Source organism: Mercenaria mercenaria, chromosome 2, assembly GCF_021730395.1.
Source record: "Mercenaria mercenaria strain notata chromosome 2, MADL_Memer_1, whole genome shotgun sequence".
NCBI lineage: Eukaryota > Metazoa > Mollusca > Bivalvia > Venerida > Veneridae > Mercenaria > Mercenaria mercenaria.
Window position 1 is genome coordinate 104409721 of NC_069362.1, and position 13073 is coordinate 104422793.

Consider the following 13073-nt stretch of genomic DNA (forward strand, 5'->3'; position numbering starts at 1 on the left):
CAAATCATCCTATGAAGTTTCAACATTCTGAGTCAAGTGGTTCTCTAGTTATTGATCGGAAATGGTTTTCAATGTTCAGGCCCCCGTGACCTTGAACTTTGACGGAGTGATCCCAAAATCAATAGGGGTCATCTACTCTTCATGACCAATCATCCTACGAAGTTTCAACATTCTGGGTCAAGTGGTTCTCTAGTTATAGATCGGAAATGGTTTTCAATGTTCAGGCCCCTGTGACCTTCACCTTTGACGGAGTGACCCCAAAAACAATAGGGGTTGTCTACTCCAGCAGCCCTACAACCCTATGAAGTTTGAAGGTTCTAGGTCAAATGGTTCTCCAGTTATTGCTCGGAAATGAAGTGTGACGTACGGACGGACGGACGGACTGACGGAAGGACGGACAGACGGACGGACAGGGCAAAAACAATATGTCTCCTGGGGGAAACATAATAAAGCTGCTATTGTGCAGACAATAACAAAATAGCTAATTTTGGCCCTTTTAGGGGCCATAACTCTGGAACCCATAATGGGATCTGGCCAGTTCAAGAAAGGAACCGAGATCTTATGATGATACAAGTTGTGTGCAAGTTTAGTTAAAATAAAATCATAAATGAAACCACTATAGTGCAGACAAGAAATTGTTGACGCACGGATGAAGGGTGATCACAAAAGCTCACCTTGTCACTATGTGACAGGTGAGCTAACAAAACAAGAACTCCAGGGAAATGTGTGAGGTGGTGGTGATTGAGTACTAAAGCACAAGAAACAAGAGGTAATATTTGTCTTTTATTTTCTTTTTTGCGGGGAAGGTGGTGGTAGGGGAGGTGGTATATTGAGTGTATGAGAGTACTAAGGGGCTTAATGTGGGAGTAGGGTAAGTAAGTATGTTTGATGAAAAGTATGTCTTGTGTGAAGTTTCTGTTAGTCACTGTGATACAGCTTGAAAGTTGCACACAAAACTTTTACCACCTTTCCTAGGTCATTTATTTATTTATTTGGGTTTTACGGCGCACCAACACAGTATAGGATATATGGCGGCAAACAGGACTACAAATTTTGGTTCCACATCTCATTTACATCGAAATAAAAACATGAGGTATGGAATCAAAATTTGCATACCTGCTGGAATCACAGTGTTACTGCAAAACCAAGTGTTAAGACCTTATTAGTCGCCTCTTACGATCATGCAAGGGTAAGGCAGTGCTTCCAATTCTTTTCATACACAGATCGTTCCAGAAACACATGGGACTTTCCTAGGTCAAACAGATGCCAAAGTTTACAACAAATCCAGCCTTAAGCTATTTAACTTATTTTATTAGCTCTGTTGAAAAGGAAGCATTGTGTAAGTTCCACTACAACATCAAAAGTTGTAACTGAGATACAGCTATACATTTAGTTGCTTGCAAAACTTTTAAAGAATTTTCTAAATCAAAAAGGGTCAAAGAAGCAAAAAATTCTGCCAAGACTTAATTAACCTATTAGTTATTTCAGTAGAATTGATTTCTGGGAGCCTTAAAGCCCTGGTTTTCCTAGTATTACCCACTGGGCTGGGCAAAATGATAAACCCACATTTTATGCCAACCTGGTTGCAAAATTTATCTTTGTGACTTATAATTGCCGGAGGTATCCCATCATTACTGTATAAGTGGACATATTCACTGGTAAAAAAATAGCAAACTGACATTTTCAGACATTTCGCAACCACAAATATTTGAAAATCGCCTAAAACGGAAGAGCAACAGCTTAGTTTGTTTATTTTACTTGACTTTAATGACATGTGTCTTGGTGAATATCAAATTTACGCTGGCTGGTATTTTCAATTTGCAAAATTCCAAACATTTCTATGTCACTAACTTTTCCACTTATACACTATATTTTACTCAATGGCAAAAAAGACTTACCCTTTATCTGTGTGACAAATAATGGTAGCAAGGTTTGTGCCAGATATATCCAGTGATTTCAACTGTGGCATCACCTTCAATGCCTCGATGAACATTTCAACCGTTTGCTCAGAGTAGGAAAACATTGATGACATGAAGTCTTCCACTGGAACACTACATGAGATATCCAAATGCCTGCACATATAAAACAAATATTATACTGCAACTTTTAGAGCTTGCAATAAACAACAAAATGGTAAACATTTCAAATGAAACGTAATATTTAATCATTCCATTTGGTTTCACTCTGCTTCACACCAGTGTTATTAAAGAGATTTTGACTAGCGTAAAAATGTTTCCTTATTCCTCTGGATTTCATTCAAATATTCATTATTTTCCTACATGTTAATCAGTCATTCGGAGATTTTCAACAGTTAATCAGGGTAGTTCAAGTTCAAACTGGACAACTTACCTTAGGTTTTGAAGAACAGGTAAGTTTGTAAAGAACTTGTCGGTGTATGGCATCTTGATTTCATCACTATCTGCTACATAGTCATCCATAAACTCTAAAGACAAACACAAAGACTGAAGATCCTTGAGCTTTGATAGATCTGGCTGAGACAGGAACCATTCGATTGGGTTTGAGATAATAGTGACTAACTTGAAAGACTGCAGATGTTGGTTACTGCTGATAACCCTTGAAAGAAGAGCATAAAACCACCCAAAACTACTACATGGCTCACAGTTTGGATGAGCGCAGGAGTCAAGTTGTAGGTAACTAAAAGTTTTCAAATTTGAAATTAACTTGTTGGAAATAATTTCAGATTGTTTGTCTTCTGATTCGACAGTTTCTGTGTCTGTGACAGTCTCGGTATCTAAGTTATCTATCTGCAAATCTGTTTTCTCTGCACTATCACCTTCTGTCTTTTTAATATTACCGGTAGCTCCTTGCTTGTCATCATCATCAGCTGCAGCAGTAGTAGCATCATCATCAGCATTGTTGTTATTGTCATCATCATCATCATCATTGTTGTTGTTGTCATCATCATCACTTGAGTCAATATTAGCATCAAAGTCTCTTCCACCAAGCACATTTAAAAGGTCAACTGTACAATCTTCTTCACATTTCTGGGACAGCTTTAATGATGTCAAATGAGGTAAATTGTTCTCAAGCAATCCTCTGTAGGCAGCGAATTGTGCGTTGTTATCAAAGCATGTAAGATCAAGTCTTCTAACTGACTTACATGAATTAGCAAGTGTCTGAACATTTTTCTCTGTCAAGGGTATTGTAGTAGTTATACTTATTTCGTCACACTGGTAAAAATGTTCCATTAGCTTATCAATGTATGGGAGTTCATGATCACATGGTATGCAGCATTTATTGTAATATCCCAACATTCTGTTGGCATGCAACAACGAAAATAATGAAGTGAACTCTTCATTTGTGTCTTGTGTTTTGTTCAGGGATTGCACAAGTATATCTACATTGTTGATTAGGTAGAATACACACAGGTCCTGTAGTGTATCAGGGCAATGTAAGACAGAACTTGCAGCTCCCCTTGAAATTTCAGGATTCAGAGCAATATGTGCCATAGTATCCGTTATGTTCTGCTCTTTTCAATCTGCAACAGGATAACAAGAGGGCCATGACGGCCCTATATCTCTCACCTGTTATCATTGCACTTGAGGACAAGAAGGTCCTCAGAAAAAATATCTAAGTCCAAAGGACAGGAACAACAAAGGGAATAAATTAAACCAAAAAGAAAAAAAAATTCTTACAAGGTAAAGATATGTCAAAATACACCTAAAAATTGGAGGTACCATTCATGTTGTACCACAGAAAAGTGGTCTCGGTTTTTCCCTATGGCCAATAATAAAAAAGTTACTAAAACAAGCTATTTATAGTAACGTAAAAGGGTAGTAATTAAAAAAACAATGATTGTAAGGTAACAAAAGAAGGATCTGCCAAATAAATCTGTTGATATAAATGAAATTTCAGATCAGTATCTTCATTAGTTACGGAGATATACCCATTTTAATTTGAAATAAAGGGAGGTAATTTGATATAAAATCAGTCCACAGTTATCTACCCTCATTGGCTCAGTCCAACTAATGACAATAATGAAATTTCAAATAAGTTTTATAAGTACTTACTGATATAAATCCATTTTGATTACAATCAGGGGAGGTAATCAGATATAAAATAACTCTGGAACCTACGAATGGATCTGATTTGTCATGGAATCCAAGATTTATTGTTGTTGAAGATTTGGAAGTTTGTATCAAATAAAACCATAAATGAAGTCTCTATATGGCTGCAAAAGCCAAAATAGACAATTTTGGACCTTTAAGGGGCCATAACTCTGGAACCCATGAAGGAATCTGGCCAGTTTAAGAAAGGAGCCAAGATCTTGTGGTGATACAAGTTTTGTGCAAGTTTGGTTAAAATCAAATCATAAACTAGAGCTATCACTAAAGGTGATGAATGTACCCCCCGCATGCACTGACACAGTACATTGCAATTTGACGCACACAAGATTGCATAATTATGTGGACTGTATGTATATAGACTGTATGTATACAGTATAGTAACAAAAAACAAAGTCCCATAACTATGCAGAATATTTATCTAAAAGAATGTAACATGCACCATGCACAACTAGGGTTGGTACTGATCACTTGTGTGAAGTTTCATTAAATTGTGTGTAAGGGTTTGGTAGATAAGGCACACACAAGATTGCATATGCAGACTGTATGTACATAGTATGTTAACAAGAAACAAAGTCCCATAACTCTGCAATTTTTGTCGCTGAAAGAACCTAACATGCCCCATGCACAACTACTGTTGTTACTGATCACTTGTGTGAAGTTTTATTAAATTATGTCAAGGGGATGAGGAGAGATGGTGCGCACAAGATTGTGTCTATGTATATAGTATAGTAACAAAAAAACAAAGTCCCATAACTCTGCAATTTTTTTTTCTGAAAGAACCTAACATGCCCCATGCACAACTACTGTTGTTACTGATCACTTGTGTGAAGTTTCATTAAATTGTGTCAAGGGGATGAGGAGAGATGGTGCACACAATATTGTGTCTATGTATATAGTATAGTAACAAAAAAACAAAGTCCCATAACTCTGCAAAAAAAATTTCTAAAAGAACCTAACATGCCCCATGCACAACTACTGTTGGTACTAATCACTTGTGTGAAGTTTCATTAAATTGTGTCATGGGGATGAGGAGAGATGGTGCGCACAAGATTGTATCTATGTATATAGTATAGTAACAAAAAAACAAAGTCCCATAACTCTACAAATTTTTTTTCTAAATGAACCTAACATGCCCCATGCACAACTACTGTTGGTACTGATCACTTGTGTGAAGTTTCATTAAATTCTGTCAAGGGGATAAGGAGAGATGGTGCGCACAAGATTGCGTCTACGGCCAGACGGCCAGACGGACAGACGGACAGACAGACAGACAACCTGAAACCAGTATACACCCCCTTACAACTTTGTTGTCGGGGGGGGGGGGGGGGGGGGGGTACAATGAAGCTGCTATTGTGCAGACAAGGTAAAATAGCTAATTTTGGCCCTTTCAGGGGCCATAACTCTGGAATCCATTAAGGGATCTGGCCGGTTCAAGAAAGGAACCAAGATCTTATGGTGACAAAAGTTTTGTGCAAGTTTGATTAAATTCAAATCATAAATGAAGCTGCAATTGTGCAGACAAGGTCAAAATAGCTAATTCTGGCCCTTTCAGGGGCCATCACTCTGGAACCCATAATGGAATATGGCCAGTTCAAGAAAGTAACCAAGATCATATGGTGATACAAGTTGTGTGCAAGTTTGGTTAAAATAAAATCATAAATGAAGCTGCTATTGTGCAGACAAGGTCAAAATAGCTAATTCTGGCAGTTTCAGGGGCCATAACTCTGGAACCTATAATGGAATCTGACCAGTTCAAGAAAGGAGCCAAGATCTTATGGTGATACAAGTTGTGTGCCAGTTTGGTAAAAATCATATTATAAATAAAGCTGCTATTGTGCAGACAAGGTCAAAATAGCTAATTTTGGCCCTTTCAGGGGCCATAACTCTGGAACCTGTAATGGGATCTGGCCAGTTTAAGAAAGGAACCGAGCTCTTATGGTGATACAAGTTGTGTGCAACTTTGGTTAAAATAAAATCATAAATGAAACCACTATCGTGCAGACAAGAAATTGTTGACGCACAGACGCACGGACGGACGGAATGATGACGGAGGAAGGGTGATCACAAAAGCTCACCTTGTCACCATGTGACAGGTGAGCTAAAAATAGTTCAATTAAAATCTATCAATTGCACAGAAAGCCCTTACAACTTACAGTAAATGGGGCAAAATTATCCACATTTCTTTCAACTACACATGCCTTTGTTAGGAATTGGGGAAACTGGGGTTATTGGAACTCACAGCTTCTGGGTTACCAGCCTGACACTCAACCATGACACATAGTGACTTCCTATCAAAACTAAATGGTATTTTTTACAAATAAACATGTCTCCCTAATAGTAGTCCTAATCCATGATTCTAGTTATCTCCCCTGTTGGTCCATCCATGGAGTCACAAGCAATGGCTATTTAAAATCGGCGTCATCAAGGTACTTCAGTCTTTCAGATATGATTACTAGCACTGTGATGATTTCATGGCAAAAAGAAAAATATTTCTGAATAGCAAATTTATTCTTGTGCTGGTTATAGTGTTATACACCATATGTCATGTCATGAGTACCCCCACTGTCTTATATTATCAATTCGTTTTTCTCCATGGCTAACGTCACAGCTTTGTTACATCACTATTGGCGCATTTCATTTGCCTCATGTACTGGTACCAAATAACAGTAAATGGCGGGCTAATTCTAAATTTTTATTTGTATTTTTACATGAAACAAACATCAAATTACAACATTTAAAAGTAAAACGTTTTGGGGAGATGTAGATCTATTTTAATATATTCATGTGCTTGTTCTTTCATGAACACTCATAAAGTTTGGTAGACAAATCAAGCACGATTATACACTGTGCTGAATGCTGTATGTTCATGCATATATTTTATAGCTGTTTTTCCGTAGGTTTTATGCAGAACATGCTAAAGAACGTTTCAGTTCATGAGATAAATGAGCCGCACCATGAGAAAACAAACATAGTGCATCTGCATCCAGCATGGATCCAGACCAGACTGCGCATCCACGCAGTCTGGTCAGGATCCATGCTGTTCGCTAATGATTTCTCTAATTGCAATGGGGTTTGAAAGCGAACAGTATGGATCCTGACCAGCCTGCGCACAAACGCACTATGTTGGTTTTCTCATGGCGCGGCTCAAATGTATTAGCAACAGTAAATTAAAATGTTCCTTTAGTTTTTACACTCAGCAGCTTACAATTTATGTCTGGATGTGAATCACTAATGATAATGCCTGTTTCCAGACACGGCTGAGTTGGACGTAATATCAGACTGAAATGAAATGAAAGTTATTATAACATCATGAGATGGACTACCCTAATAGTTGATGGAAACTTCAATAAAGTACACAAGAAAAAGTCTGTATATACCTATATATTATCTGACCATGACATCTTCAGGGTAACTTTGATCCTACATGACTGGCAGTTTCTCACTGTACATCATCTTACTGTGGAGAACAGTTCTGTTATGTAATAAAACAACATTTCTCATTAATCATCTAACAAATATTTGACAAAATAAGCACTTGGACCTCGTCATTAGACATAAAATATATATAAATATAAAGCAGCAGGAAGTTTCCGTCAGATCAATCTCAATCATAGAATGTCATACTGTCGTATGCTATGTGAAAATGTTGTCAAAATTACTTTTTATCAACTGACGTTCAGTGTAGTGAAAAGTTTTAGTAATAAAATGACCGAGGTTTACTTGCTATTCTATGCTTCTATGCATTTGCTTTAGAGAAGTTCGGTATATTTAACCTGTTTCTACAGCGAGATGTACCAAGTGCACATTTGATTGAAAGAGAAATGCAAAGTTTCCTCCAGTCACTGTTGACAAAATTTGTCAAAGTTAAAGAAATTAGAAATGCTGCATCTTTACTTGACATTGACCTCAATAATCCAGAAAATTTCCAAAGCTTAGAGGAAATCCAGATAGGATTTATAACTCGCCAGAAACTTATCACAGAGGCACAATGCACCAAATTCCTCCAGGCTGCACTTCAGTTCTACATAGATTCTGCAGTGTATGTGATTATAACTTTTCCATTTAACGATCAGGTGTTGATGCATGCTAAATTAATTGACTTTGAATTGACTGTGAAATTCTTTGTTGAAAAATTTCCTAAAGTTTTATCATTCAGCGCAAAAGAAATGGATATGTTGATGGAACAATTCCGAAATTACCAATTACTGGATGATCCCCCATCTGACGTTAAATCACAAGTAACTATTGTTGAAGAATTTACAGATGGTACCAAAAGGGAGCACATGAGAATGGACATGCTCTGGGGTATCTACATGAAAGAGAATTTCCCTCTTTTATTCAAAGTTGCAATGGTAGTTTTACTTACACCCCACAGTAATGCTAAAGAAGAGAGGGTATTTAGTATGGTTAGGAAAAACAAAACTGATTTTAGAGCATCACTGCAGTCTGACGGCTCTCTAAGTTCCATTCTAACTGTTAAGTTAAATAACAAAGAGCAGTCTCACTTATATGAACCTACCTCTGAAGTGATTGACAAGTCTAAGAAAGTGACCTGGGAGTACAACAAAGAACATCAGCATAAGTCTAAATAACTTAGTCAGTTCTATTGAGATACGTGTATTAAACAGTGTCCTTGACTGAAACATTTATGAAGTATAAATGTGGATGTATTAAAGTACACATAGTTATGCATAGTTTTTATGCATTATTTTAATATTAAACAGTATCAAAGTATTGACAGTATCAAAGTATATATGCTGTTGTATTAAAATAGTTATAATGCATAGATTTTTATTTGTTCTCTGTTGTCAAAGAAATGATTATTAAACCTCCATCATTTACTCTCCCATGATGCTTGGTTATATAATATTATGAGTCACTTTGTTCATATAGGAACCAGTTTGGTTTGAACGTCCTTCTTGTCTACTGATTCCAAACAATGCATTATTTGTTAATCACATCTGATTCACTCCACTCGGTAGTTAGGTCTATTTTGTGTTCACAAAACTCAATTTTCTATGTCAGGGCATCTCCGGCTTCTGGGGGGGGGGGGGGGGCAACTGCCCCTTCAAACCCCAATCACACTACTGGCCTTTAAAGACCCTTGACAGCTATGTTTAATATCTCAAAAAGAGGATTTGAAAGAAGCGAAAAGTAGTAAATTCAGCGGGTTGTATTTAACGAACTGTAGTTTTCTTATATAAAAAGTTAACACCCGCTTTTCTTTTTGTTTTCTAAATTAGCGATCTAGTTTTTTAAGGGAATATAAGTCTCTGAAAATCTGATATGCTAGAAAATGTCGAAAAACCGTTATGAAGTAAGTGGATTTTATATGAAATAAAGAACAGTTGTATTTAGTAGTGTTCAGCCTCTAAGGAACCGATTCCTGATATGCACAGGCACCTGGTTGCACTGATGGTAGTTTTAAGTAAATATATGTGAATAATATACCAATACCTAAAATTATAACTTTATTTATAAAAGGGATTCGCTTACAGTAAATCAACTTTTTGAATATAAGGAGTACTGGTGCACGTATTAAACCAACAAACAGTATGGACAGGCCAATATAGCTATACGACCTATGATACGCCGCCTGTGACACCCGTATCTCTCGGAAACACAGTCATGTCGGGTATCCCTTGACTTTTCCTGTAACTCCCCATGGGGCTAACTGTTCCTACAATTCGCCAATATGTAATGAAAGTTTATCAGAGAGAATACAAGTTATGGAGGGTGAAAATCAAGAACTAAAATACCAGAGGGATCGCCTCAAAAAAAAATTAGTTACATTGACAGAGAAATGCGACATATATCGTGTTTGCGTGGAGTATCTGGTGACTTGTACACGAATTCTAAGAAATAAAATTATGTCCCTGAAAGACAAATCATCGCGGTGGAAGAACTACTCCGACGAAATTGTTGTGTCTAGTTTAAAGAAATCTAAGGAAGATGATGAAGTCATAGGAGCCCTTAAGTCAGATATTAATCTCCTAAGGGAGAGTGTGCTAAGGGAGGAAGCTTCCTCACACTTCTCCGAATCCAAGATTTCCCCTGAAATGTGTGAGGTAAGTACCTCAACGGAATGCGGGGATTTCTCCTGTGATACTCTAGTTAAGGATCAGGGTAGTGTGCCATGTGTCCCCCGGGTTCCACTAAAATCAGATGATGACCTTGAACAAATCGTAAGAGCCCTCAAGTCAGAAATTAATCTCCTAAGGGAAAGTGCGCTAAGGGAGGAAGCCTCCTCACACTTCCCCAAATCCGAGATTTCCCTGGAAATGTGTGAGGTAAGTACCTCAACGGAATTGGGGGATTTGTTCTGTGATACTCTAGTTAAGGATCAGGGTAGTGTGCCTTGTGTCCCCCGGGTTCCAATAAAATCAGATGAAGACCTTGGACAGTTCTTTAACTTTCTGGACTTTGCAGAGCAGGATTTGTCCCAAGTTACTGAATACAAATCATCGAGCTCTTTTAGAAGTGGGGAGAGTGTGGGGGAAAATGATAGTAGTGCTCTCGTGCGGGGAGCATGTCTGAAACCTTGGGGAGAGCAGGCAAATAGCTCTGGGGTTGTTACTTCTTTATTAGGTCCAGATTCCAGTCTTGAGGGAGTCAGTGATGAGTCTCTGCAGAGGAGCAGTACACTGACCAGTAACCAGCTGGATAACTCTGCATCAGATAATGGTGGAAGTAATATTGCTGACACCACTAAATTACTGATTCCCAACAGGTTAATTAGTGAAGGAGACCATTCACAATCAGAGACTGTACCCACTCATAACCTTAGCACTATGTGTGTTGGTACGGTATGTTGTGCAGATACCGTAATTAACCTTTATCTGAGCGCCCCCTGTAATTTAGAAAATACGGCTGCCGTATTAACCCTTAATACCAGCACCCAATGCAATATGGGCAGTAATACAAATACTGTATCTACCATTTTGTCCAATGCCAGGTGCAATATAGACTATGTGGATGCCAGCATCCAATGCAATATGGGCAGTAATACAAATACTGTAACTACCATTCTGTCCAATGCCACGTGCAATATAGACAATGCGGATACCACAGTAAACCACCAGTCTAGCACCCCGTATGAATTGGTCGGCGTTACGGATACTATACCTACCTTTCCTTCCAACGCCATGTGCACTATTAATGACACCGGTACCGTATCAGCCACAAACGCTAGCGCCCTATACCATAAAGCAGATACCGTACTTACCATATCTTTGGATGCCCCAGAAAGTATGGTTACCCTAGTCACTCCTGTTTCTAGCGCTCCACGTGCTCTGTACAATAAGGCAGATAATGTATGTAACACTTCTCCTAGTTCCATGTGTGCTATAGACAACATAAATGCTACATTCATCCCTAGCTCTAGCACCCCATGTGATTTACACATTAATACTGATACAGTATCTTCTTATCCCCCAAGGGCCTTGTTCAATTTAAACAATACGGAAACTGTATTCTCTCCTGATCCTAATGTCCAGTTTGCTTTGCATAAAAATATGAACATTGCAAATACCTCCGTTGCAACCACCTTGTGCAAATTAAACACTAGGGGTACTCAATTAGCTCCAGTGTCTGAGTGCCCTGCAGATAGTGACAATAACAAAGATACGGCTTTTAGGGAGCAGTTATCCAATAATGTTCTTGAGCACAGTACTGTGACTCTTTTTAATACTGGCCTGTATATATTAATGGTAATTCAAGAAGATAATTATAGGAACTGCCTCACAATAAGATATCCTTTAAGTGAAATTGATGTATCTCTGGTAACTAAAGGAAATAGGCAAAATGGTACATCCGATTTGCCCAACTCGGAGACTGGTTTTTACAAGAGTAACTCTTTTGACGGCAAATCTGGGACTTCAGACTCTAGGGGTGAAGGCCATGACCAACGTCTTCCACTAAACTCCTCGCCAAGTTTATGCCAAACTAAAGCCCAGTTCAATACAAAGTCATCTGGACCTTAAGTGGCATCTGGGGAACCTAAGGTCATAGATGAATCGGGAATAGTAAGGAATCTTGTTACTAAAGGTCAAGGCACCGGTGGAAAGCTCAGAGGCCATTGTATTCCAAAGGTTTGCGGACCTGATACTAGCAGCTATGTTCAATATCAAGAGCTTGGTAGGGTATTGCCCTTCAATCATTCTGGGAAATTGCCGCCTTATCACGTTGGGGAACCAACAGTTAGTTTATTCCTATCTGACTTTGCCCATGAGGGTTCCCTTGCTTGGCAGTTGCCGCCACCAGCAACCTTGTCATTGTACTCTATACCGGCCCCTCCCTCAGGGTTCCCTTTTCCTGTAATCAACGAGAGTGCCAGTACATTAAGTCATTCTCTAGGGCAGCAACTATGGAACAAGTATGGGTTTAGCGATTCTTGCTCTTGGTCACAAATCATGGTGTCTTTGTCTGGGAATCTGTGTCCTACACCTCTGTTTTACTCACCCCTTCATTCAGAGATAGAAGGTTTGTACTACACTTTCCATTCACAATCCGGGGGAATAATGTTGAATTCTGACAGGTTCAGTAAGGGCCTCAGTGCCCCTGCCGCAACAGTTTTACAGGACCGGTCTGGTCTTAGCAATAGAGATCCTTGGGCTAAGGGCCTGGGGAAAGGGACTCCGGGTCACGGATCGCCTACTTCAGGTCCGTTTTCCTATACGGATCAGTAGAGGCAATGCCTCATCCTTCAATAGAAGCAGAAACTGTGTCCATCTTCTTGGGGTCTCCCCAGCCTCCTGGTATCCCGGGTTTATCCTTGTTCTAGATGTAGAAACTGTCCATCTGTTCAGTGCGCCCCAAGCCTCCTGGGCATCCCAGGTTTATCACTGGGATAACTTGTCCTGATACTGTCAAGTGCTAAACTATTTCCATAGACTATAAATTCTATTGGGTCTCTTTAAACCTTAATGCAGAATGGTCCAGACTTTAGACAGCTTTGCTTCTTAAGATCAATATGGGTGTCCCATG

At 38.8% G+C, this 13073-nt stretch overlaps 1 protein-coding gene across 4 annotated transcripts in view; it reads right to left on the reverse strand.

The window, feature by feature from the left end:
- LOC128555323 (protein zer-1 homolog) overlaps positions 1 to 13073 on the reverse strand; it is a 71562-nt gene that overhangs the window by 55169 nt on the left and 3320 nt on the right. For 3 of the 4 annotated variants that reach the window (XM_053537409.1, XM_053537408.1, XM_053537407.1), the window contains exons 2-4: positions 7466 to 7560; positions 2350 to 3499; positions 1899 to 2072 (exon numbers count right to left, since the gene is read on the reverse strand). In XM_053537409.1, coding sequence (XP_053393384.1) covers positions 1899 to 2072; positions 2350 to 3470 — 1295 coding nt within the window. In that variant the 5' untranslated portion in view covers positions 3471 to 3499; positions 7466 to 7560. The remainder of the gene's footprint in view (positions 1 to 1898; positions 2073 to 2349; positions 3500 to 7465; positions 7561 to 13073) is intronic. The other variant, XM_053537410.1, reaches the window with a different exon arrangement.